The sequence below is a fragment of the Rhinopithecus bieti genome, unplaced genomic scaffold, assembly GCF_001698545.2.
Source record: "Rhinopithecus bieti isolate Rb0 unplaced genomic scaffold, ASM169854v2 scaffold_32100, whole genome shotgun sequence".
In the NCBI taxonomy this organism is placed as follows: Eukaryota; Metazoa; Chordata; class Mammalia; order Primates; family Cercopithecidae; genus Rhinopithecus; species Rhinopithecus bieti.
The window spans coordinates 95190-122035 of record NW_016813603.1 but is presented as its reverse complement, the minus strand read 5'-3'; the positions used below and the strand labels follow the sequence as shown (position 1 = coordinate 122035).

Genomic DNA, 26846 nt, shown 5'->3' with positions numbered 1-26846 from the left:
TTTTGTTTGTTTGGTTTTGTTTTGCTTTGTTTTCCCCACTTCCAAAATGTTTTAGGAACATTGGGGTAGATGCAATTTAATCTATATCCTCTGCAGTAGAATAATTCTCAAGATCAGACAAATTGTTACTCTTGATTAGATTGATTCTAGCTATTCATTTGCAATGAATAATGCAACTTAAGTGTCAGTTATTCTAATTGGGAAGCCATGGAAGCAGACCATGCCAATGAATTTGACCAAAGGTTGAGAGGTTCTTCAAACTCTCCAGCCATTATGCAGAGAGATACTGCATGTGTATCTAAGATACTAAGAGTGTGTATCTAAGATAATAGGAAATAATTTGCCCTGTTGACAAGGCCATGTAATCTTGGTGTATTTCATCTTCTAATAATTTCCACTTTTTAAAAGCAAGATCAATAAAGGCCATCACTCTCAAAGGTGTCATCATGCTTTCCAAGTGCAAAAAAAACAAACTTTCTCCAGATGGCTTTTTCCCTCTTTTATAAATTTGAAGAAGCTCAGGCAGTATCAGTGTCAAGAAATGAGAAGGCCATTTGAAAACTGACAAAAAGTGATGCTAACAATCTGGAGTTGTCAGCTTTTAGAAGTATGGAAAAATTTAACACGGAGCTGGCAGAACACCTGGCAGAGAGCACGCAGTCCCGTCACTGTATCTTCCCCAGGGCTGGCATACTACAGAAGAGATAACCATACATTTCCTGGAAATTCCTACTGAAGAGGACTCACAGATCAAAATCAAACAGAGTCATTTTTTAAATGAGCCACAAGGCTCCCAATGTAGCAAAGGAGGGATATTAGAAGTGTCATGTTTGAAATGGGGAGGGAGAAGAACCTTTTGGAAAACAACTGGTTTCTTCAGCACACTTGAACTTTGGGAAAAGAAATTATTAGCACTTGGTGACAATTGTAAAATATAGTAACAGTCATGATATGTTTTTGAGGCGCTTACATAAATGTTAACTTCTTAAAATGAATAAACTGGAATAGAAATGGTCTACTGCTCTATGTCACTAACAACCCCTTGTACATACTGGAAGATGAAGAAATGAAGTCAGCAAAAGACCATAAACATTATGAGGGGAGGAATCCAGTCTGTCCTGACTGAAGTTGGCTCCTTAGTGCCTAGCATGGTGCCTAACATGAGATAAATAGACATTTATTGACAGAAGAAAGGAAATCAATTAAGGTAGCATTTTCTGTAGTTGGAATTGTACCAAGAGTACTGTTACAATTAACAGTGGGAAGTCTAAGTAATAAGCTAAAATATTAGCTATGATATTGGCTGACAGGTATATATGAGATCATATATCCCAATATCAGCCAAATATTTCTTGGAGGACATATAGCTTAGAAAGATTATCAAGGAATGGAATAGATAAACAAGGAGGAAATGACTGGTGACATAGAATCAGGAGAAACCTTGAAAGCACGACTATATGATTAAACTTATGAGTTTATGAACTAGCCAAGGAACAGAACAATAGACAGGGACCAGCACAAATACACACATGTTCCATAATTTTCAAAAATAACCAGCCTCTACAAAGGTCTTTTAATGTACCAAGCACTGTGCTAGATGGTCTATGTATTTTCCCATCTAATTCCAATAATAATTTTGAAAAGATAGCATTATTATATTCAATTTGTAAATGAGGAAACAGAAGCTCAGATAGGTTAACTGATTTGTGCCAAGGTCACAGGGATAGCAAATGACACAGATGGAATGTTTGACTCCGGAAATCTTAACTCAAGAGCCTGAGCTCCTAATTACTTCCTTCTAGTGCATGGAAACCTTTTTCTAGGGAAAGAGTACATAGCTTTCATCAGATTCTCAAATGGATCAGTAAATCAAAAAAGTATGAGAAGCAGTTTCCCAGACTCCAAGTTCCATGAAGGTAGGAACTATGTCTACCTGGATCGGGACCCAGATATCTGTCAGATGGTTGGATAGAAGGATATATTAATGGATGAATGTACCAATGAATGGCTGTCCTCCAAATTGGTTCTCCTGCATCTAGTCTGGTCTCCTTCCAGCCTGTCCCCCAAAATGCAGCCTAAGTAATGTTTCTAAAATACTAATCTGACCATGTCAGCTCTCCACTTTAAAGCGGAAACTCCTCAACACACACAGTTTAAGTCTAAAGCTATTAGCACACTCCACTCTCCATGACTTAATCCAGTGATTCTCAGCAAGAGACATTTTTGCCCCTCAAGGGACATTTTGCAATGTCTGGAGATATTTTCAGTTGCCACAACTGGGGGTAAGGTGCTACTGGCACCTAGTGTGTAAAAGTCAGGGATGCTACTAAACATCCTACAATGCACAGGACTGGAACCACCTGACACTAGTGCCTCAGTGGAGAAACCTGGACCTAGTCGTAGCAAACATTTAGAAATCATTCACCACTACCACCTACCTTATTTTATGCCTAAGAAATCCCAGACAGCAGTTAGTTCCTTCATTCTCATATGATTTCATGCTTCTGTACTTTTGTTCATTCTTTTCCCTCTGCCAAGATCACCCTTCCCACCTTGCTTTTTCTCAATACCTTTGCTTCATCCTTCAAAATTAAGTTTACATTTCTCTTCTAGGAATCTTGCCCCAAACTCCCTCCTTTGTGTTTTCATGACATTCTGGGTATACATCTATCATGGCACTCATGACACTTAACTACATTATGTTAAATTATCTATTTCTGTATCTGCCTTGAACTAATCAAGAGCAGAAATCTGTTTACCTTTATAACATAGTGCCTGGCATGTGGTCGAAACTCATAAAGCATTGAGCTGAAAGATAATAGATGACAAAGAAAAAGATAAATCACTCAACTCATAAAGTCTTGACCTCACAACCCGAAGAGAGCAACTTTTAGGTTTGATTCAAAAAGGGGATAAGAAGGAGAACCAGGATTTGGTGAGACGGAGAAATGAAGAAACATGGGTCCAATTTTCTAAATGATGAATCAGATTACATAGGGGGCTAAAAGCACATATCTGAAAGTGGGGATGTTAATAGTTTGTCTCAGGTAATTTTTATATCAAGTAATAAACCATATGAAGTACATGACACCCAGCAGGCATTCAGTAAACAGTAGTCACTTCTATTAATGGTTCAGATGACTGGGCCTGTAATTTCATGTGTTATTGATTACATAACAGTTCAAAGGGAAGGTCAGCACCTATTCACATTTTAAAAGTCAACTTAAAGAAAAATATTAAGTCAATAATAGTGCAGGTGATGTAGGGGTGAGGCAAAACTCATAAAGGTGGGCCCAGGGACAATTGAAGTCTGGGAAACACAGTTGAAAAGGAGCTACATTGAATGGTTAATGGGCCAGGTTCCTCCTAGCTCTAAAGGTCTATGACTATAAAAATGTTATTACTATTAATACCACTTGCTATCCCTTACTGTGTGCCAGGCACTGGGCTAAGCAACTTATACCATTATCTCATTTAATCCACACAATAACTTTGTAAGTAGATATACTATGATTAGGCTCCTTGTTTTGTTACAGATGAGGAAACCAAGAGACTCATAGAAGATACCTCATTTGCCCAGGGTTACACACTAATAAGGGTGGGAACCAGGACTCAAACTGTTAGAGGGAGCCCAAGTATACAAATGGTGGTTTGAGCATACAGTATGGGATTAGGCTTATACATCATTTAGACATTTTCTAGTTTAGTGTAACCAAGGGGTTATATTTAGATATTGCTTTTAAACATGTATTTATCCCTATAGGATTCTGCTGCTTTATAAATTGCTACTTAGGTCAAAATTAGCTGGATCTCTAAACCAACCATGGGACTGGTTGACCTGAGAGTCAACTCCCTTCAAGGCAAGTTTTCAATTAGCAGAGGAAGACATAATGCTGTCAAAGGTTGACATCCTGACCAAGAGCTCCTTTCTGCTCAGGGTTATTTCTCAGGGAAGGTTGTTGGGAGATGGGCACATTCCACCAGCTGGCGGCTACATGAGTGACCTTTAATGCTAGTTTAGCTTAAAATACATTTTGACATTTCAAACAAATTAATGTATTTTTACAAGGTGGGGCAACCACCACAAATTAGGCCAAATAGTTTGCCTGTAGGTTGGGTCACTATGCAGAGTTTACAGAGCTTTGCTGCTGCTCTTCAATCTCTGCTCCCATCCCCCAAAAAGAATTGTTTATTTACCCCAAGAAATCATTTGGACAAATGCTAGCAGTAGTTGGGGGCCAACCTTATCCCTACCTCAGTATCATATAATTCTAGGGTCTCTCTGTCAGAATCAGCTCAAAGACTTCATTCCTTATATTAAGCTGTATGTTATGAAAATGTCTTGGTAATAAATACAGTGTTTCTGTTGTGTGAGCATAAGGCACCAGTTCCTTGAAAACTTACCTGGCAATAGGAGTATTTAACATGAGAAGGACATAAAAGGAACTGATAAGCTATGAGAGGTGAAGAGGTCCAACTTCTGAAAAGGCAAACTCTCAGCTATTAAGTAGCCACACATCTTGCATCTGCGGAGATTGCATAGGCAAGTTGCCTGGCCAAATCAAATGGGAATTAAAGGGAATCTGTGTAGTTTGTATAGAAAATGGCTCAGAAGCACAAAGGGCACTTTAGTCACAGGAAGATGCCAGAGGGTGACTTATTTCATGGAAAAGAAAACAAACAGACAAAATAGCTGGTGTATTTTTGAGACAAAATTAGATATAATAAACATGACACCAATCATATTGGTTTAGATCTGGTTGGGTGAGTTGGAGAATTTAACAGCTTATTTCCCAACTACCAGCCTTTATCTCAGAGGCAGCCTTAATAGCTAAAAACAGAATCTGAAACATACTCCTTCTCTGGCTTCTGCCAGGTGTGTGCTGTCCCCAGCCTCTGCCCTGGCCTTGGCTCCCAGAGTGGGGATAATTAGAACGTCATTTCTGCCAGGTTTGTTTTTTCTGGGTCACTGACTTGAGACTCGATCAAAATAGGAGTGTTGTGCGGAAATGAATTCATTTCCTCTTCCTCAGCCAGTCCCAGCTAATTTCCTGGGGGACTATGCTCCATAGGACCAGTGCACACAGACAGCTTCTGGACAAGCATGATGGTGTATAGAGGTCCAAGGCAGGGGCACACAGTGGAGGAGGAGTCAGCGCCCTCCAAAGCAGCAGGCGTTCACTCTCCCTCTCAGTGGCAGGGCACTGACATGCAAAAGCCTCAGACAGATGTGCTGAGGAACACATCACCGCAAACTGCTCTGGGAGCTGTTAAGGCTGGTGTTTAATGTTTATCCAATGGCCTCAGTCTGAAAGGCTCTGTAGAACATGCATAACACAAGCTCAGCTTTATACCCCATTAGCACTCAAATTCCTAGCTGCACAGAGGCATCTGGTACTGACCAGAGAAGGCCAGTCTATGTGGATAGAGGTGGAGGGCACACCGAAACATAGAAACAGAATGAGACTGCTGGATGTATGTGAGAGACACTCAGAGACATGGGCAAAGAGCCCCACATGGTGCAGTAGAGGAGGTCAAAGACAACCTTTGTCCTCTTCACAACATCACCATTTGCCCTCCCTAATGAGACACAATTAGAAGAAGGGCCTTATCTCAGATTGACCTTTATCTACTTCATTACTGATTGCTTGTAAGCCTCTTTGAGCTGGGGAAGTAGTGGGCTGCAAAATGCAATGACAGCTCATATCTTGTTTTAGACTTCCAGATTCCACAAGAAAAACAAAGACTTCCGTGGGCTTTCACTCAAAGCAAAAAAGAAAAATGGCTAGATTACTGTTACTATTTTGGCCATGAATGGGACTTTTTTTCTGCCTTTAGCCTGAAATAAAACAAATAGAGGACAAGTGAGTGACAAGTGAGTGGTGGGGTGGGGAATGGTGTGGAACACAGTTCTCTGAGAAACGCCCAGGAATAAATAGTTACTATCAAGGAGATGTCAGGGCAGGTATTGAATCAACTCCTGTGTCTATAAAGGAACTAAGGTGAAGCCATGTTTGGCTAGCCTGCATGTCTCCAGTGCCTAGCACATCACTTGGCACAAGGCACACCAGACACACACACACACACACACACACACACACCAGTTCTTTTGCTTCCAACTCTTTAACATGTCTCAAATCCATCTGCTTTTCTCCATGCCCATTGTTGCCATCCCAGTTCAGGCACCATAATCCCTAACCTGGGCCCATGCAGGAGCTCCCTAACTGCCTGCCTCCCTCCTATCTCGCCTCCTCCTCTAATATGGTCTGGACAGCAGCCAGGATGATCTGTCTAGAACCCAAATATGACTATATCACACCCCTACTTAGAGCCCTTCAGTGGCTTCCCACAGCCATCAGAACAAAACTGGACATGTGCTTCCCTCTATTACCCAATGTTTTAGTCTGTTTTTTGTTGCTATAACATAATATCACAGACTGGGTAATTTATGAAGAAAAACGTTTATTTAACTCTTGGTTCTGAAGGCTGGGAAGTCCAAGAGCATGGCACTGGCAGCTGGTGAGGGCATTTTTGCTGCATCATAACATGGTGGAATGGCATCATATGGCAAGAGGACAAAAATATGCCAGCTCAAGTCTGTCTTCCTCTTCTTATAAAGCCACTAGTTCCATCATGGGGACCCCACCCTTATGATTGACCTTATCTAATCCTAATTATCTTTCAAACAGAGAAATGCAAATCAAAACCACAATGAGATACCATCTCACCCCAGTTAGAATGCCTATTATCAAAATGACAAAAAAAAAAAAAAAAATGCTGGTGAGTTGCAGAGAAAGGAAAATGTAAATTAGTACAGCCATTATGGAAAACAATATAGAGTTTCCTCAAAAAAATAAAAATAGAACTATTTTATGATCCAGAAAAGTAAAGGAAATCAGTTTGTCAAAGAGATAGCTGCACTATTTGCAACAGCTAAGACATGAACTCAACCTAAGTGTCTATCGACAGATGAATAGATAAAGAAAATGTAGTACAGATACACTATGGAATACTAATTAGCAACAAAAAAGAACAAAATTCTGTCATTTGTGGCAACATAAATGAGCTTGGAGGACACCGTATTAATCCATCCTTACGCTGCTGTAAAGAAATACCTGAGACTGGGTAATTTATAAAGGAAAGAGGTTTCATTGGCTCACGGTTTCGCAGGCTGTACAAGAAGCATTATTCTGGCATCTGCTCGGCTTCTAAGGGGGCCTCAGGAAACTTACAGTTATGGCCAAGACAAAGGGGAGATGGCACCTCACATGGCCAGAGCAGGAGGAAGAGAGAGAGAATGGAAAGGTGCTACACACTTTTAAACAACCCTGTCTCATGAGAACTCACTATACAGTACCAAGGGGGGACGGTACTAAATCAGTCATAAGAACTTCACCCCTATGATCCAGTCACTTTCCATCAGGACCCATTTCCAACACTGGGGATTACAACTGAACATGAGATTTTGGCAGAAACACAGATCCAAACCGTATCAGACACTATGTTAAGTGAAATAAGCCAGGCACAGAGAGATAAATACCACATGTTCTCATTAATATATGGAAATTTAAAAAGTTGATCTCATAAAAGTAGGAAGTAGAATAGTGGTTACTAGAGGTTGGGAAGATGGATAGGGATAGCCAGAGGTTGCTTAATGGACACAAAAATACCACTAAATAGGAAGACTAAGTTCTAGTGTCCTATATACATTATAGAGTGATGAGCAACAATTTGTTATATATTTTCAAATAGCTGCAAGAGTGGATTTTAAATGTGCTTAACACAAAGAAATGATAAATGTTTGAGGTGACGGATATGGTCCCACCTCCAAATGCCATCAACATGTGAATTTGAGGATTAAGTTTCCAATACATGGTATTTGGGGGACACGTTCAAACCAGAGCACCTGATATATTAGTCTGCTAGGGCAGCCATACAAAATACTACAGACTGAATGGCTTAAACGACAGAAATGTATTTTCTCATATTTCTGCAGGCTAGACATCTAAGATCAAGGTGTTGGTGAGTTTAGTTTCTTCTGAGGTGTCTCTCCTTGGCTTGCAGGTGGCTGCTTTCTAGCTCTGTCCTCATATAGTCATCCCCCTGTGTGTAAGCATTCCTGGTATCTCTTCCTCATTGGAGAGACACCAGTCCTATTGGATTAGATCCCCACCCTTATGATCTCATGTAATCTAAACTATCTCTTTGAAGGCCCTATCTACAAATACAGTCACACTGGGGGTTAGGGCTTCAACATATGAAGCTGGAGAGGACACAATTTAGTCCATAACACCTGGCCTCATTATTCAGGTCTCCCTCACACCCAGCCTATTATTAGTCTTACTGAATTAGTTTTAGTAACCTGGATGGGCCATGCTGTCTTTAACCTCTGGACTTTCACCCATGCTTTTCCCAGTACCCAGATTTTCCTCAACTCTGATGCCCCTCCCCGCTCAACTTCCACCCCATTCTTCTCCTACTGTTCATTTCAGACCGTACTTAGGTACCACCTTCTCTGGGAATATCTTGCCTCCTGACTCCTAGTCCAGGTGAAGTGCTATCTTACCCTCTCTGTTGCCTTCTTTTCATAACATGGAGAGTAATTGCCTAATGGTTCCTCTAAGGACTCTACTATACCACAAATCATTTGAGGACAGAGACTGTGTCGTAGTCAGTTTTGAGCCCCAAAAGCTTAGCACAAGGCTTAACCCAGAGAAAGGCACTTGGCAAACACTCAGTGAAAGAAAAAAACAACCCATTTCTTTGCTGAAAAGGGGAACCTATGGAGTGAACCAGGTCAAGCTAAGTAAGCAATGTGCTATACCCCAGGATTCTAAATCAACAGCTGATGAACTGTACCTGAGTGTTCCACAAGGTGGATGCTAGGTCTGTGCTAATAGCAGGTCCTGCTGCAAAAGGTTGCTCATTGAGTAAAATCTGGCTTCTCCAGCATTCTGTCATCCAGAAACCTATATGAGCTTGCTCTCCTATAATCTACAGGACAGTGAAAGAGATTTGAGTTATCTAGCTACCAGAATTCCTACAGCAATGATCCTCAGAATCACCTTGGCAAAACACAGATGTTTGGGTCCCCACCTCCAGGGTTTCTGATTCAATAGCTCTAGGGTGGGACCTGAGAATTTGCATTTCTCACAAGTTCCCAGATAATACTGTTGCTGCTGGTCCAGAGAACACACTTTGAAAACTCTAAATGATCCTTCTGAAATTATTGGAAAAAATTACATTATATTGTAAATGGCATAAATGATAAATATGTTTGCCAGAACATGTGATTAACCATCCCCCCACCACCCTCCACTTTCCCCAACATCACCAATGTTGCTAAAATTCATAAGACGGGGAAAACAATACACCAAATTTTCTTTTTCTTTTTTTGAGGTAAAACTGCCTATGGAAAGATATGGTAACCTAATGGTATGTGTTCTGTTCTTTTCACAGGTGCGATTAGAGTGGCCAACAGACCTTGCAGTCAATCCTATGGACAATTCATTGTATGTCTTGGATAACAACATTGTGCTGCAAATTTCTGAGAAGAGGCGCGTGCGGATCATTGCAGGACGCCCCATTCACTGCCAGGTGCCAGGCATTGATCATTTCCTGGTCAGCAAGGTAGCAATTCACTCCACTCTAGAGTCAGCGAGGGCCATCAGTGTCTCCCACAGCGGGCTGCTCTTCATAGCTGAAACAGACGAGAGGAAAGTAAACCGCATTCAGCAAGTAACCACCAATGGGGAGATCTCCATCATCGCTGGTGCCCCCACTGACTGTGACTGCAAAATTGATCCAAACTGTGACTGTTTTCAGGTATGACCTTTTAGCAATTCACCAGCTCCCCTCTCTGTTTTGAAAAGAAAAACATGCCCCAGCAAAGTCAAAAGAAAAGGAAAGTGTTACTTGCAAACATTAGTATGAGCTAGTGGAGAAAGCAATGGATTAGGAGTCAGATCACCTAGTTGTTCTCACAACTGACTCACTGAGTGACCCTAGGAAAGCTGCAAGATCTCTTCATGACTCATTTGCTTTATTTGTTTAATAAAGATGGCATTGTCTCAGTTATATCACCTTGCTCTTCTGAGGATAAACTAGTATAATAAAAATGTTTATACTCTTAAAAAAGTTGAGACCACTATACAGATGAAAGATCATGATATTATTAAATATCTGTACTTTAGAGAAAGGAAAACAACCCACATTTTCTGGTTTAGCCTGGAGGAAAAAATTACTTCCCCATAAGTTGGTTGCGTTTTCAGATTAAAAGCATGTGGCTATTTGAGACTCAAAGGGACTAAGAACAGGCCTGCCTTTGGGATAGGTTGGCACAAAGTTAAATCTGGCAATGAGAGGTTCTCAGGACATTGGTCTGCCTAAGATACATTGCTTTTTAAAAATCTAAGACTTTCTCCATAACCCATAGTGAAGTTCTTCCTATTCAAATTGGAAGAAAAAAAAAAAAAAGGAACACTTCTCCCCAAAACCATATGTAGTGGTATATATCTCAGATGGCAAACAGTCCTCTTACTGTCAACAGATACAATTATTGCTGGGATATGGAAATCCCTCCCTCCATTCTACATGCAGTACTATTAAACTGCTCATCCAGGCCCAAATGGTTCTCTTAACCTTTGCCTTTCCTTAGGCCAGAGAAGTCAGGAGTGAGCAATTTGGTCGACATGACTTTTGATAAATATTTTCAATGTTTTCTTGGACAATTAGTTTTATAGATATTTTGCTAATTTGTATCTTTCAGTCAAAGCAAATCTAATGTTTATTCCAGATATCAAATTTGATGTTCTGAATCATTGTTGCACTTATAGACTTAGTGTACTTTGACAGTGTGACAATGGGAATTAACAGAAGAAAGGGCATCTAGGAACAGTAGGACTGGAAAGTCCTGAAACAGATCCTGAAAGCCTTGACAGGCATAACTCTCACAGATTTCCGGCCAGATTTTATGTGGCTATCATTATTTGCAGTTCCTGTATCTTACAATGCAATAGATTCTGAACAGCAGGATTGAGGATTTCACAAAATTGTTGTAACTGAGATAATTACATCTTGCTGTTCATCTGCAGTGGTACTGACTCAAGAATTACAGTCTTTTGAATAATAGGCTCATATTTTTCAGGGAGGGAATACAGAGAATGTTGGTTCACTGATTGTTTCCTTTAAAATGATTCTTGATGCACAGAGCTTTCTGTCTGTGGTATGTTCATGTCAATGCTTATGATGCCAATTGTTAAAATCAGAGCCTTTCTCCCACAGGTGATGGTGGCTATGCGAAAGATGCAAAGATGAAAGCCCCTTCCTCCTTAGCAGTGTCGCCTGATGGTACCCTCTATGTGGCAGACCTGGGAAATGTTCGAATTCGTACCATCAGCAAGAACCAAGCCCACCTGAATGACATGAACCTTTATGAGATTGCTTCACCTGCTGATCAGGAACTGTACCAGTTCACTGTAAACGGAACCCACCTACACACCCTGAACTTGATAACAAGGGACTATGTTTATAACTTCACCTACAATTCTGAAGGTGACTTGGGTGCAATTACCAGCAGCAATGGCAATTCAGTGCACATTCGCCGTGATGCAGGCGGAATGCCCTTATGGCTTGTGGTGCCTGGCGGGCAAGTATACTGGCTGACTATAAGCAGCAATGGAGTCCTGAAAAGAGTGTCAGCCCAAGGCTATAACCTGGCCTTGATGACCTATCCAGGAAACACAGGGCTTCTGGCTACCAAAAGTAACGAAAATGGGTGGACAACCGTTTATGAGTAAGTTTCTAATTCTCAACATGGGCTTTGTTAGGTTTTTATTTGAAATTGTATTATACTGGGAAAATGCCTTAGTAATTGCTGGGTGTTGCATGTTTTTTTCTCCTAACAACCACCATAAAAAAATGAAAAGTCAAGGAGAAAATTTTACCTAATTCCTAGAATTCAGACCCATTTTCCAGAGCAGTTTGCAGAGCATAATAATAAAACATAGACTGCATGAAGGAAGACTCAAGTGTGGCACTGTAGGAGACAGGAATGAGGTAGAAGTACAAGTACTCAAGAAATTTACAGCATCCCGGGGAAGACAAGGTATAATTTCATTTAAATAACAAAACTAGAGTATAGTTCTAAAGCAGCAAAGAAGCAGTGTGACTTAACAAGTATTTATTGAGCCCTGTGGGGTTTAATGAATGAATAAATGATTGTGTGCCCAGCCCAGCCCAACTCAGTATAAGTTGCTGTGGGAGGTAAGAGAGAAGTTCAAATACAAGAAGTGGACCCTGGAAAGCAAGGGAAGAATTATATGGGGCAAATGCTGAATAAGAGAGGCTCCATTCCATTGGCTGCTTCTGTAAAATGAAGAGCCAAATGCTCTGTATGGGATTGGGCTTCCTCAGGGTCCCTGCACAAGTTGAATAATCCAGCACATTTTGGCATTTACAGACTGGAACTGTGATAACTTTGTTTAATGGGGAACTAACACAAAGCATGTCTGGCAGCAAGCTACTAGGAGGTGCTGTAACATGGAAATAGAGACCATTGTCCTTGCCTTTTAAGGCATGGATGACCTTGTTTGCAAGTCAGCCCATCTAGAAAGCTGTTCTGCTGGCGCTCGGGAAGCATTTTCCCCACAAAAGGAGTTGCTGAGTTTTTAACCAGTATACTGAGTGAGCTAATCCGTGGAATCTGAATTCAGAGTCTGGAATGGCATCAAAGTTGAAGAATGTGAGAAGTGATGTTAAAGTATAAGGGGTTCCAAGTGTGACTGTTTTGGGAGGATATAGAGAATATGTCCAGTCCCATGAAAGCCTCTTGAAGAAAGGGAAAAAACAATTGGCCTTCAAGTTTTGGATCATTTTTCAAAGAAATGCCATCTGTACAAAAGGCCAGACAGCTATTTTACTTTCACTTCGAAAATGTATTCAGTTGTTTCTGTTGCAAGTCTTCCTCTATTTTTTGAAAGTAATTCTCTTACATCTTAATAAGAGTAATAAAAGCTACAGTTAGCTAAAGATTTACTAAGTGCCAGGTACTGGGCTAGGTGATTTACATATGTGACTTTATTTGATCCCCATAATAACAACATGGGATAGGTGCCCCTAAGTATGCCCACTTTATGGATGAGAAAACTGAGGGACAAGATAGTTAACTTGTCCTGATTCACATAGATACCCAGAATTGAACCACCAAGAGCCTGTGTTTTCAAACACACTACCCTTAGAAAAGATAAAATTTCTAATGAGAAGTTTTAATGTCTTTTTTAAAAACTCAAGCCAGATCACACTGCGGCTGAAATCAGGCAAACAACTATTTTGAAAGCTAATGGTGGAATTCAGTTCCCCAGCAAGAAATGGCTGAAGTATTAACTAGTTTTCAAAAGAACCAGTTCAACCATTCATGTGTTTATTCAACAAATACATGAGCACCTACTACATACCATACAATGTTATAGGTGCTGGAGATACAGGTATGAACAAAACAGATAAAAATCCCTACTTTTATGGAACTTATATTGTACTGGAGGAAGATGAGGAAGATGTATACAACTTCAAATGATGATAAGTTCTATGGAGAAAAATCTAGTAGAGTAAGGGAGATCAAGTGGGTGGAGCAGAAGATGTTTTTATTTCAGATTGGGTCAACAGGAAAGGCCTCACCAAGAAGGTGACTTTTGCATAAAGATCTGTAGGAGATGACAGTAAGTCAGTCATACGAATATCTGGAGGGGTGGGGAGTGGTATGAGGGGTATTCCAGGCAAAGGGAAGAGTAAGTATAAATGCCCTGCAGCAGGAGCAAGCCTGACACATTCAAGGAAGAGTAAGGCAGCCATTGTGATGGAAGTGGAATGACTAAGGATAATGAGGACATGAAATCAATTAAGTAACCAGAACTACTTCATGTAGGGCCTTGTAGGCCACTGTAAAGACTTTGAATTTTACTCTAAGAAGTGGAGCCACTGGAGAATTTTGAGTAAAGAAGTGATATAAGCTGACTTTCATTTTTTTAAAAATCACTCAGTATTAAAAATGGACTGTGTAGTGGAAACAGGGGAACCTAACTGGGAAGCAGGAGGAACTATTGCAATAATGCAAGCAAAAAATGATGACTTGGACCAGGGAGTTGGGCCAGTAAGAGGTGCTAAAATTCTGAATATATTTTGACAGTAGAGCTGTCAGGAATTACAGAAAGATTGAGTATTGAGTGTGGGAGAAAGAGCGGTTGGAGATACCTCCAAAGTTTTTGGCCTGAGCAACTGGTTTTCATTTACCAAGAGGGGAAGACTATACAAGGAACACATTATACTGGAAGGTTATGAGGCGGGAGATTGGGAATTCAGTTTTGAATATGATCAATTTAGTTAGGCATCTAAGTGTAAATATCAGGTAGACAATTGGATATATGAGTCTGGGATTGAGGAGAGAGGGTGGAGAGTGATATTTGAGATGTACTAGTGTTTAGATTGTATTTAAAACCATGAGATGGGATGAGATCTCTCCATGAAAGTGAGTATAGACAATGAAGTAAAGAGATCTGAAGACTGACCATGAAGCACTCCATGTTTAGAAGTGAAGATATGGGCCGGGTGCAGTGGCTCATGCCTGTAATCCCTACCTACACTTTGGGAGGCTGAGGCGGGTGGATCACCTGAGGTCAGGAGTTCGAGACTAACCTGGCCAACATGATGAAACCCCATCCCTACTAAAAATACAAAAAATTAGCTGGGTGTGGTGGCGGGTACCTGTAATCCAAGCTACTCAGGAGGCCTGAAGCAGGAGAATCACTCGAACCTGGGAGGTGGAGGTTGCAGTGAGCTGAGATCGCGCCACTGCACTCCAGCCTAGGCAACAAGAGCGAAACTCTGTTTCAAAAAAAAAAAAAAAAAGAATTGAGGATATGAAGAGGAACCAACAAAAGACACTGAGAAGGAAAGCCAGTAAAGTGGAAAGAAAATTAGGAGAGTGGGATGTCTTGGAAGCCAACTGTGTTAATCTGTTTGTGCTGCTATAACAAAATACCTTATACTGAGTAATTAATAAAGAACAGAAATTTATTTTTCACAGTTCTGAAAATTGAGAAGTTCAAGGTCAAGGTGTCAGCAGAGTCAGTGTCTGGTGAGGGCTACTCTCTGTTTCCAAAATGGCACTGCCTACTGAGTCCTTGTATGACAGAAGGTGGAGAGCGAAAAGGGACCTAGCTGGTTCTCTCCAGTTCTTTTGTAAGATTGCTAATCACATTCATGAAGGTAGAGACAACATAACATGATCTAATCACTCCCTAAAGGCCTCACCTCTTAGTACTATCACATTGACAATTAAGTCTCAATATTTGATTTGGAGGGGACCAATTCTGACCATAGCACCAAATAAAACAGGTGATTCCAGGAGGAAAGAGTCATCAGCTGTTCCAAATACTCCTGATATGTAAGATGAGAACTTATAATTGATCATTTGATTTAGCACTGTGAAGAGCAGGCACTGTGACACATGGGGGACCAAAGCCTGAGTAGAATATTCTCTTAAGAGAGAATGGATACACAAATGCTCATAGCTACATTATTTATAATAGCTGAGAAATATAAACAACTCAAATGCCTATCAAGTGGTGAGCAAACAAAATGTGATATAACCATGTCATGAAATAGTATTCAGCCATAAAAAGAAATGAAGTTCTGATACATGCTACAACATGGATGAACCTCAAAAACATTATGTTCAGTGAAATAATCCAGAAACAAAGGACCCTTCTGATTCCATTTATATGAGATGTCTAGAAGAGGCAAATCCATAAAGACAGAAAATAGATTAGTAGTTGCCAAGAGCTGGGGAGAAGAATGAATGGGGGGTGACTGTTAATTCATATGGGGTTTATTTTGGGGGTGATAGAAATGTTCTAGAAGTGGTGGTGATGGTTGCACAACATTGCAAATGTACTGAAAGTCACTGGATTGTACAATTTAAAAAGGTGATTTTTATGGTGTGAGAATTATATCTCAATAATAATAATATAGAATGACTAGGAGGAGAGAGGTTGAGACAGTGAGTAAAGAACTCTTTTGAGAAGTTTTGCTGTAAAGAGGAGCAGAGAAATTAGAGCTGGAGGAGAAAAAGAGTAAACAGAACAGTTATTTAAGTGAGAGAAATAACAGCATATTTGTATACTGATAAAAATGATCTAATATAGAGGGGGAAATTGATGATGCTGAAGAGAGAAGATAATTTTGTTGTCATATCAGTTTGTGTGCCTGTTTTCCACTGGCATCAGATTGATGCAGGCACTGTGTGGCAGGCAAGATTCTCATGGTGAATGGGGCCCAGGCCTGTAACCAGGATTTGGCCAATAGTGAGTGAAAAGGTATCAGCTAATATCATTGTTGAGTAGCCGATCTCGAGCCACTAAGCTATGAGGAACACAGACATCCACATGGGGGTGGTCATGAAATTTTATGGCCACCCATATATACACCATGGAATACTATGCAGCCATAAAAAAGGATGAGTTCATGTCCTTTGTAGGGACATGGATGAAGCTGGAAACCATCATTCTCAGCAAACTATCGCAAGAACAAAAAACTAAACACTGCATGTTCTCACTCATAGGTAGGAATTGAACAATGAGAACACCTGGACACAGGAAGGGGAACATCACACACCAGGGCCTGTTGTGGGGTGGGGGGAGGGGAGAGGGATAGCATTAGGAGATATGTAAATGACGAGTTAATGGGTGCAGCACACCAACATGGCACATGTATACATATATAACAAGCCTGCACGTTGTGCACATGTACCCTAGAACTTAAAGTATAATAATAAAAAAAAAAATTATGGCCACAAAGAGACGTTAGATGTCATTTTACAAATGAAGAAACTGAAACCCAAAATAGGGAAGTAACTTGCCCATTCATATGCTAGTTGGCTTATCTAGAGTCAGGTCCTTGACCTTCTATTCCAGTGTTCTTTCCACTGCTGCCACACTGCCTTCCAGAAAAAGGAGAATCATGTGGGCTTACGAGAATGACCATATAAAATCTAGAGGGCTAGAAAGTTTCCCTCAAGTAGCAGGAAAAGATGAATAGGGTAGCACCAGGAGATGAAAAGGGAGGCTGAATAACCATTTGTTCTTTCTCCCACCTTCTTAACTCCAGTCAGAATTATATTGAAACTCTCTTGGTCAAATAGCATCTGTTGAAAGGAGAAGGTAAGGTACCTCTTCTCCTGACACAGTCTATTCTGGTGCTGAACAGCAGTCCTTAACAAAATACAGCTCCTGTCCCTTCTTGCCTGTAAACAGAAATGAGCAACTTTCCAGCCTTCATAATGTGACTAATTCTTCCTACAGTCTTGATACAATATCTGACTTTTTTCACTTTTGTCCTCTAGTGCTTTGGCTAGTTCTGAGCACCTTTCAGGTTTTCTCTTGTCCTTCTGAAGTTGGAGAACACAGCATTTGACCTACTCTTCTAGTCAGGGTCAGAGCAGTGCTAAGGTTGGTAGAAGGTTGCCATACCACTGATACCAGGCCCTCCTAAAAGAACTCGAGTAATTCCCTGAGGTAAAAGGGAGGCTTCTTTGTGTGGACAAGGGGACAAATTGTTTGCAAAGGTGGAAATAGAAATTCTGTTCTGAGATGAGCATGAGAGAAACAGAAGTGCAATTTGGCAGGATGGAAGACTGCAGTGTAAAGATAGCCCAGTCAGTAATCCATTCAACTTTCTATTATCTGCAACTATCACGAGGAAAAATGACATAGATGACCCTGAACAGTGGATAATCCAAATGAGATTTTAAAATGCATCTTGTGTAGTGGTAGTGCATGGACTTTTATTATGTAGTGTGATGTTGTTTATATAGTTCACTGATTTTCATAATTCCATTTGACTTGGACCAGGATCAAAATTGCACACCCCAAGTGTTAGTATTTGATGCATCACTGCCCATGAGTGTCCCAAGTGTCAGGGGGAAAAGCTGACCACAGAGAAACAGCTAACAAGGAATTGATTGTCAAGGCAGGAATACTGGCCCGAGGCGGCACGGGTGGGCTCCTAATTGTAATAACCATGCAGCAGCTGAGATCTGAGGGAAGGGCCTAGCAACTCACACAGCAGACAAGCCATTCTCCACAAGGCTGCAAGAGTAGCCAGGTTGCCCTTGTTTGTTTCCCTGGCAAAGGATTCTGCTCCACTAAACTGAAAAGGTCCCAGACTAAGGCCAAAGCATCAGTCATGTCACTGCTGCTGGTCCATTCTGAGTTGACAGTTCCTCAGGCCCCTTGCCCTTTGTGGGAAGCCCTCCCACTCAAAGGAGACTCTCCATTTACATGATCTCTTGATCCTTGGTCTTCTGCATTCTCTGTTTCCAGACTTTATTAACACATTCTCTCCTCCCATTAAGAAAACAAAAAACCACCACAACAACAAAAATGCCACCCACTGACAAGTTGGAGAAGCCTTCATAATATCTCTGGGTACCTTTTAGACTGTTTTACAAATGCCCAGTTTTATCATGGATGGCTAATGACAGATTCCCTCTTCTCCCTTATAAGATCAGAAGGGGTAGGGGGCAAGGTAAACAAACCATGTCTCTGGGTGAGATATTTGCCTGGGGATAGGATGTGATTCCCATGCAGAAATGCTTATGTAATGATCAGTCATTCCAAACACATGTGATGTTTCCAATGCCTTCCAGAATCCCAGAGTAGAAAAGAAACTAAGGCATTGTATAGTTCAGCCCGATGCCTCCAGGCAGGGGAATGATTTCAATTAAACAAGAACATAGAAATGTTGACTATTCCTTCAGATCTTTAGAAATAGAGACTTGATACCCTTGCTCAGCCACTTCTCCTTGTGCTTTATGCCCTTAATAAGGATCAAGAGTGGGTAAAACAGAATTATCGTGGGTATTTCTGGGAAGAACTGAAATAAAGATGGCGAGTGAACAGAAGTAACAAAGGCTGGTAGGGAAGTTTAGCTGAACTCCATAGCACATCTATGTAACCTGAGTGTGCCCTCCCAGAAGCACTATCGATGGTTCTGTCTGCTCATTGGCTGTCATATCCACCCCCATCCTTTTTTTCACTAGCAGCATCCTATTTATACTCATTCAACAAGTACATGGAGTGAGAATCTACTCTGTTCCAGACACAGAGAATATAAAAATGAATGAGACACTGTGTCCTCCCTCTAAAGATGTGAGAATTGTACAGTCTAGCGGGGAAGACAAATCCCAATGATAGGCAATCACAATATATTTAACGAAGGCAACAGACCACCATCTTCTCTTATATGAACTGAGGCTGCAGCCTCCTAACAGTTCTCCCTGCTCCTTGTCTCCCCTTCCAAGACTCATTGCCACCAAAACACTGTTTGGATCATCCTTTCATCCCCTTGAAAAACTGTCTACGCTTCTTTGTTGTCTAAGCCTTATCTCTTACTACCCTCCTAGAGGAACCTTGTGCTCCAGCAATGCTGGTCCCCCAGTAGACATCCCATCAGTCAGCGTGCCTTTCTTCATACCTCTATTTGGAATGCCTTCTTCCCCTCCCCAATCTCTACCTACCTTCTAGGATTCAAACACCACCTGCTTCTGCTCTTCCTCCTCCTATTCTGCTCAGCCCAGAAATGACCTCTGCCTCTTCTGAGATTCTACAGTTTCTTCTTTACAGAAATACATGGCAATATTCTGGCATTAGAGTTATTTGTGTGGATATCTTATCTGCCCTACTAGACTGTGAATTTCATTCAGCACTGTATCCCTGGTCCCTAGCACAAGACTCTGATATTTATTGAATGAAGGACAAATGAAGATAGAAGGGCATTATGGACTTGGAACTGAATCATAGGAAGCCAAAGGAATTTATTGGTGAGGAAAGAGGAATCTCATATTTCCTAAAGAATTCTTATTAGGTTGGTCAGCTTTCTGACATGAAAGTGTAAAGAAGGTCTGACTCTTTCATATTTCCTTTAAAAGAATAAGTAATGAATTTCTCTTCTGTTATCTGCAATATTTTTTAAAAGCAAAGATGTAGGAGCCTCTAGTTTTATTCTCAACAGTTTAACTCTGGCTTAAATTGTCCTCAAAGGAAAGGGCAAGCTATCCCTTATGAGAAAATACCAGACCAAATATATTTTTAATCATGTGTAAATATCATCTCTCCAACTAAACTATATGCTTCTCAAGGACAAGAATGATTCTGAATTTTCTTTACAAATGTTTCCTTTGCTCTACTGGGGTGCACATGTGTGCACATGCACACACACACACTCAAGTGCACATGCACACAGCCTATGACAGTGCTGAGGAAAAGGGTGAGTGTACTCAATACTTAACTGGCTGGTGCCCTCTGGGACCATCACAGTGGAACTCTGTAAAATCAGGACATTAAGGGACAATTTGATATCAAATCTCCTCTTACCAAACCCACTTCTGATGACTATGAAGGCAACTGTCATTTCCTGATGGCACAATTCACCAGCTATAATTTGCAGCCTGGTTAGGTGAGTGCTCTGCCCTGCAGGCAGAGAGGGTGGGTTTGCTCCCATGCTGTGGCCTGAGGGGATCAGTTGGAGCAGATCGGCTTGTACTCTCTGCACCAAAGGATGAAGGCACCAAAGGGAAACACACAGCAGAAGAGATTTTGATTAAACTTGTTTCTTCGACATTCAGTCTGGAAAGATGCATTCCCCTGTGATGACGGAAAAAAACTCAAGTAAGCTATAGGAAATCAAAGTCTCCCTCTATTTCTTATCCACTTTGAGCAATCTTTCCAAAGTTGTAGGAATTACCCACTGATGTGTACATCTGCCTATTGTTCTTCCTTTGGAAATGACCCAACAGAAGAGAGGTGGGGTCTATATGTTTTGATTCAAGGCCATATTGAGCATCAGAGACACCACCCTGTAGATACCATCAAATGTGATTGCTTTAACTGTGACTAGCAGAATTGGGGTATGTGAGTGTGTTGGAGTTGGGGTGCTCTGTTTATCATGGAGTTACAGTCAAATGTACACATTCATTGGCCTCTCTGGCCACAGAAAGGAAATAAGGCAATATAACTTTCCAGCTACCCAACAACTGGACAGGCCCATGGGAAATATTCCCAACACCATTGCCTCCTTCACCAGAAAACACACACATGTACGCACACATACACAAACACACATACACATACACGAAGCAGTCTCCCAGCTAAATCTATCTGGGTAATTACAGTCTTATCTAGGAATCTTTAGCTTGCCTCTCTGAATATACTACTGTCAATATTGAAAGTAGGAATGGGTACAAAATATGTAGGAATATGCCTGTGCTCTTGGAAATAAGCTTTACAATGTTTAGGACAAAGAACACCAGTAACTTAGCTGAAAAGGTGTTTGGGTGGGTGGACTAGGAAACCAGATTTAGCCACAGGTCACTGCAAAGGTTCATTGGGAATTCTGACCCTTGTACCCCTATGCATGGATACCATGCTCAATTGGTATCTGATCTTGTCATCTTGCTCTGATGAGTGGATGCAACCACTGATCTTACCTTTATATGAGATCTTCCTTTAAAACAAGGGGCTGTGTGACTGAAGGAAACTGCCCCCAAGTTGCAAAGTCCATGTGGAACCTGCATCCACAGCATCTAAGATCAGCTTTCCTAGAAGAATGATAAAGAGTGAGCTTGCCAAAGGTTGAGGAATCCCTTTAGAAATCAGGAAAGGGAAACCAATGAGGCAAAGTTGCTGGTGCCTCATGTGGAACAGAGAGGAAGTGCCTGCATAATCCAGGTTGTTGGGGCCACAGTTCCCCTGATAAGAAAGGCATGCAGCAACTTCCCTCTGTCTACTGCCTGCAAACTCCTGCCTCCTCTACCTTGGGAGAATAATGGCTGGACATTGGGCCGGGTGTGGTGGCTCAGGCCTGTAATACCAGCACTTTGGGAGGCTGAGGCAGGGGAATCACATGAGGCCAGGAGTTCGATACCAGTCTGGCCAATATGGCGAAAACACGTCTCTACTAAGAATACAAAAATTAGCCAGATGTGATGGTACTTGTTTGTAATCCCAGCTACTCGGGGAGGCTAGGGCGTGAGAATTGCTTGAACCCGGGAGGCGGAGGTTGCAGTGAGCCAGGATCACACCACTGTACTCCAGCCTGGGTGACAGAGCAAGACTGTCTCAAAAAAATTAATTAATTAATTTTTTTTTTTAAAAGGCTGGATATCATTGTTTTCCTCCCCTGGAAGGAAGACCAAACAGACAAGGTTGGGGCTAAAGTGGGTATTCGAGCCTTCCCATGCTCCGTTCTTGCCAGCGGCCTGCTTCTCATAGCCACAGAGCCCCACAGCAGGCAGGACATGGGCAGTCTTTGCAGAGGGAAGGATTTTGCTATTAAACCCAGAAGCAAACAGCACTCTTCAGTCTTTCTTTGATAATGAGTCCTTAGCTCCATAGTAGCAATGTGCCAACCATTTTGGCTGAAATCCATTTAAACAAAGGAGACACCCAATTTTAAGGCTTGGCATATCTGTGATGTCAATAACCTATTTGATTCATTCTATTCACATATGTGACTGTTTTAACTGATAGTGTATACGTGTGCACACACACACGCCCATGTATATGCAGAACTGAACTTTAGGTGGCATTATATATAGGCTCAAGTTCAAGTCTGTCCTATAAAATACAGTCCAACCACTTTTCCCAAGCCTTCCAAAGGCTGGTATAGTTATTAAAATTTGAGCAACTACCCAGGCTGAGTTCTTTAGAATATAATGGATTAATACTGAATTACTATGCCACTTTGTGTACTTGTTGGGGGAGGGATTAGTACAGCCAGTCTCTACCATTCTGTCCAGGCTGAATCCTGCTCCTTTTGGGTAAAAAGAATATAATTGTTTAACATTTTAAAAGGCAAATAAAAGTGCTTAAATATTTTGTAATTTGGAACTTGAAAAGAAAACAGTAATGGGTTTCCAAGTGCATGTCTTTACCTTTTAATGAAGTGTTTATTTTCATGGTTCTACTGGCAATAAAAGAACAGCTCCACATCAAAAGCTTTCAGGGAAGCAGTTTTCATTTGAGAGGACAGTGAGATTGCCCAATAATTCTGATTTTTTTTTGTTTTTTGGAAAAGATAAACTCCCTAGACTATATTTCTAGATATAGGTTATAGCCTATTATCCCTTTTTTGTCTCTTACTCATGTAGACAAATTACAAAACGTTTAGTACTATACTCTAAAAGATTTTAAAATTTAAGTGAAATCAAGATCAGGGGGCTCCAGAATGTTTTAATGAACATGTTTCCATTATCCTCTGTGCCTGTTCATTTTGTTGGAAGAATGATTCATTCATTTCAAATTTGGCAACTTAAACAGCAGCAAATTATAATTTTCCCATCATAACGCAAAGTCAGTATATTGGCTTCTCAGCCTTTGAGGGCCCTTTTGTACCTTCTTTTGCTTTGCCAACAGCACCCTCTGCTGGGCTTTGTAATCCATCACATCTCATGGGATCGACCCAAATTGCAAACGGAGGCCTCCCTGCAACATTGCACACAGCAGGACATGATTCATAAATCGGTGTTCCACCCTGGTGATTCATTACCAGATATATTTTTTCTGTAAAACAGCACAGCTCAAGGAAGTCATCAAGAATTCAGAAGCTGCAAAAAATACCTTCGTTTGATTAATCATCTCTCTGACCTTTTTCTTCTTATTGAACAAGGTTAATAATACTTGTTATCACTCAAAGTTAAATGGTATTAGCTGCCAAGTGATTTTTATTTTGCAAAGGCCTGTTATCACTGCCGAGAGGCTTCAAAGCTGGATTGGTTACATTCCTCAGGTATGACCCCGAGGGACATCTGACCAACGCAACGTTTCCCACTGGAGAGGTCAGCAGCTTCCACAGTGACCTGGAGAAGCTGACAAAAGTGGAGCTAGATACTTCCAACCGCGAAAATGTCCTCATGTCAACCAACTTGACGGCAACTAGTACCATATATATTTTAAAACAAGGTAAGATTGTTTCCAATGATATCCGTCTGTAACAGCCCCTATCTCAACATCCACCCTAAAACCTGTGTACACCATTCGTAAACAGAATACACCTCTAGCTGAGAAGACGTACTCTTCCTGTTTTCCAGCTATGGAAGTTGAAACACAGACAAAATTCACACCTTTTACAAGTTCTCATATCAACTTTGGGCCCATCTCTGTAGGAGTCATGAGGTTCAATCCCTGCCAAGTCTGCTCTGCTATCAACTCATTTCCCAACACCCAGCTGTTTGCAAAGCTCTTTCAGGGTCTGGCTAGGTTATATTAAATAACTGGAGCCTGGGCTCCAGCTGAGCTTAGCATTCTAGATCAATGCCAACATGGGTGAAGAAAAAGGAAAATCTTAGGATACAGACCAAGCAAGAATATAAGTGAAATGAGAGAATTAAAAATTCATTCTATTTGAAGACAGAAAAGTAAGGAAGAACAGAAGAAGAAAGGAAGGAAGGGAGATAGGATTTGGAAGGAATGTCTTAGAAGCTAGAGGAGAAGTGCACAAAGAGAAATTGCTTTCTCTCTGCCCTGTCATTAAGACCTCATTCTGTTGTTAGGTGGTGAGGCCAGACACTCTAAGAGGAATAGTCCCAACTTTTGTTAGTGGTATTTTGTGGAGTAAGCAACTGTGATGGTGGCCCCAGGTGGTAAGGTGCTAAGTTGAACTTCATACTCTTCTCATTCTAGCTCCCAGCATGTCAAACTGAGGAGGCTGATCCAACAAGTCAGTGAGGGAGGGAATTCTTTAAAATGAAAAAAGAAAAAAAAAAACAAAACAAAACAGCCTGCAGTGTTAGACAAGAGTCTTTTATCCAAGAAACAGATACTCCAGCTGTGAAAATAACAAGACACAAATGGATAGGGAACACGTTTTCCTGTCAGAGCGGTAGTCTAGCCCAGAAGGCAGTTAAGACCACAGCACCCCACCTACTTATCCCTTCCCAAACATGCCTCCTAAAACTAAACCTGTCTCTTTTCTGCTTCCTGCTCTTCCCTTCCTTCCCCCTCTTCCTCCTTTGCTCTTCTGTCTACAGAAAATACTCAGAGTACCTATCGGGTGAGTCCAGATGGTTCCCTGCGTGTCACTTTTGCCAGCGGAATGGAGATCAGCCTCAGCTCAGAGCCCCACATCCTGGCAGGGGCAGTCAACCCTACCCTGGGCAAATGCAACATCTCATTGCCCGGAGAGCACAATGCAAACCTCATCGAGTGGCGGCAGAGGAAGGAGCAAAACAAAGGCAACGTTTCGGCTTTTGAAAGGAGGCTGAGGGTAAGGCTTGAGTTTATACAAGATATAGAACTTTTATAGTTTTTTTTTTTTTTTTAACTGCAGAGCCTCCCTAAACTGAAGTCCCATTTCTCCAAAGCTTTTCTAGGTGACTGACTGGCTTATATGATATACTAATTCAAAAGAGGGTGCTAATGGCCGATAATGGTTCCGTATCCTTAAATGAGTATTCTAATAGGAGCTTTCTTTGTCATTAGCCAGCTAAAGTGCTCTAATAGTAGCAATTTCAGGCACCAAGAAAGTCTGGCTGAAGAAATGTGTTTAGTCAAAGGAGGCCCTCCAGCACCCCTCCCAGCATGCCCTGGAGATGCTTATCAGGCTCACTGAGTTGACCGAGGTCCCTGCTTTTCAGGTAGCTCTTTGGAAATACCTCGCAGGTACACACAAAAGGATGTGAGACAAAAGGCAACATTTGGGCAAAGGCAAGTTAAAAGGAAAAATCAGTGAATTATAGCATTGCCATGAATACATATCCAGGGCCAGAGGGATAAAGGACTGGTACTAAGATTGGGCTGAGGTTCTCAGAGCTGCCTGGAGGAAGTTATAGATTAGGGAGTTTTAAAGTCCTTACCAAGCACAGTTCACCAGAGTTAACCAAGAGACCTCAGTCAGCTTTTCTGCAGCACACAAAGCCTACAATCGCCATAGCACTTTGTCTACCTGTCTCCTCTTGAACATTAACCAGTGTTAGGATGATGTGGCCAACTTTCTACATGTAGTAACATTCAATATCTGCTCTAGAGCAACTGCCAGCCTGTGGGAAATAATCACTCACTATTGAGGCCAGATCTGTTTTCACCACCTGTGTCACGCCTGACATACCAGGAAGGTTTATGGTATATATAAAGTTTCGGTGCAGCAAAAGGAATAGCGGTTGAATATAAAATTTTCTTTTTAATTCTCAGCAAGGCAAGTTACTTCTATAGAAGGGTGCCCCCTTACAGATAGAGCAATTGTGAGCACACACTTGGACAAGGGAGGGGAAGGGGTTCTTATCCCTGACGCACGTGCTGCTGTGTCATTCCCCTATTGACTAGGGTTAGACCACACAGACTAAACTAATTCCGATTGGCTAATTTAAAGAGAATGACGGGGTGAGTGTTTTGGGGGGAGTCAGGGCAGAGCAGATAGCAGGGAATGTGAATGAATTAGGGTGGAGCAGGTGATCAGAATGAGTTAGAGTGGAGCAGGTAATCGGAATGAGTCAGGGTGGAGTAGGTAATTGAAAAAGGTTGCTTTAGGAGGAAGTTATGTTTAAAAGTAGAAGGCAAAGAATTGAACATACTGACATATTCATTCTTTGAAAAGAAATTTAGAACTCATACCTAACATTTACATTTTCTTTGCTCATAGTAAAAATTTGGTAACCTTAAGGTTGTGGAAGTGCAACCACCAAACAACCAACCAATTCCAGAGACAGGCAGTCAAACCAGTCATACGGCTTGATATGAACAAAATAATTTACAGCAGTGCTCACTTTTCTTTTTCCTTTTCTTTTTTTTTTTTTTTTTTTT

At 41.2% G+C, this 26846-nt stretch overlaps 1 protein-coding gene across 1 annotated transcript in view; it reads left to right on the top strand.

The window, feature by feature from the left end:
* The window catches only part of TENM1 (teneurin transmembrane protein 1), a gene marked incomplete at its 5' end in the record, with an annotated part of 175605 nt that overhangs the window by 110032 nt on the left and 38727 nt on the right, over nt 1-26846 (top strand). The window contains 4 exons of the mRNA XM_017848745.1: nt 9460-9825; nt 11268-11794; nt 23839-24011; nt 25079-25314. Of these exons, the coding sequence (XP_017704234.1) occupies nt 9460-9825; nt 11268-11794; nt 23839-24011; nt 25079-25314 (1302 nt within the window). The remainder of the gene's footprint in view (nt 1-9459; nt 9826-11267; nt 11795-23838; nt 24012-25078; nt 25315-26846) is intronic.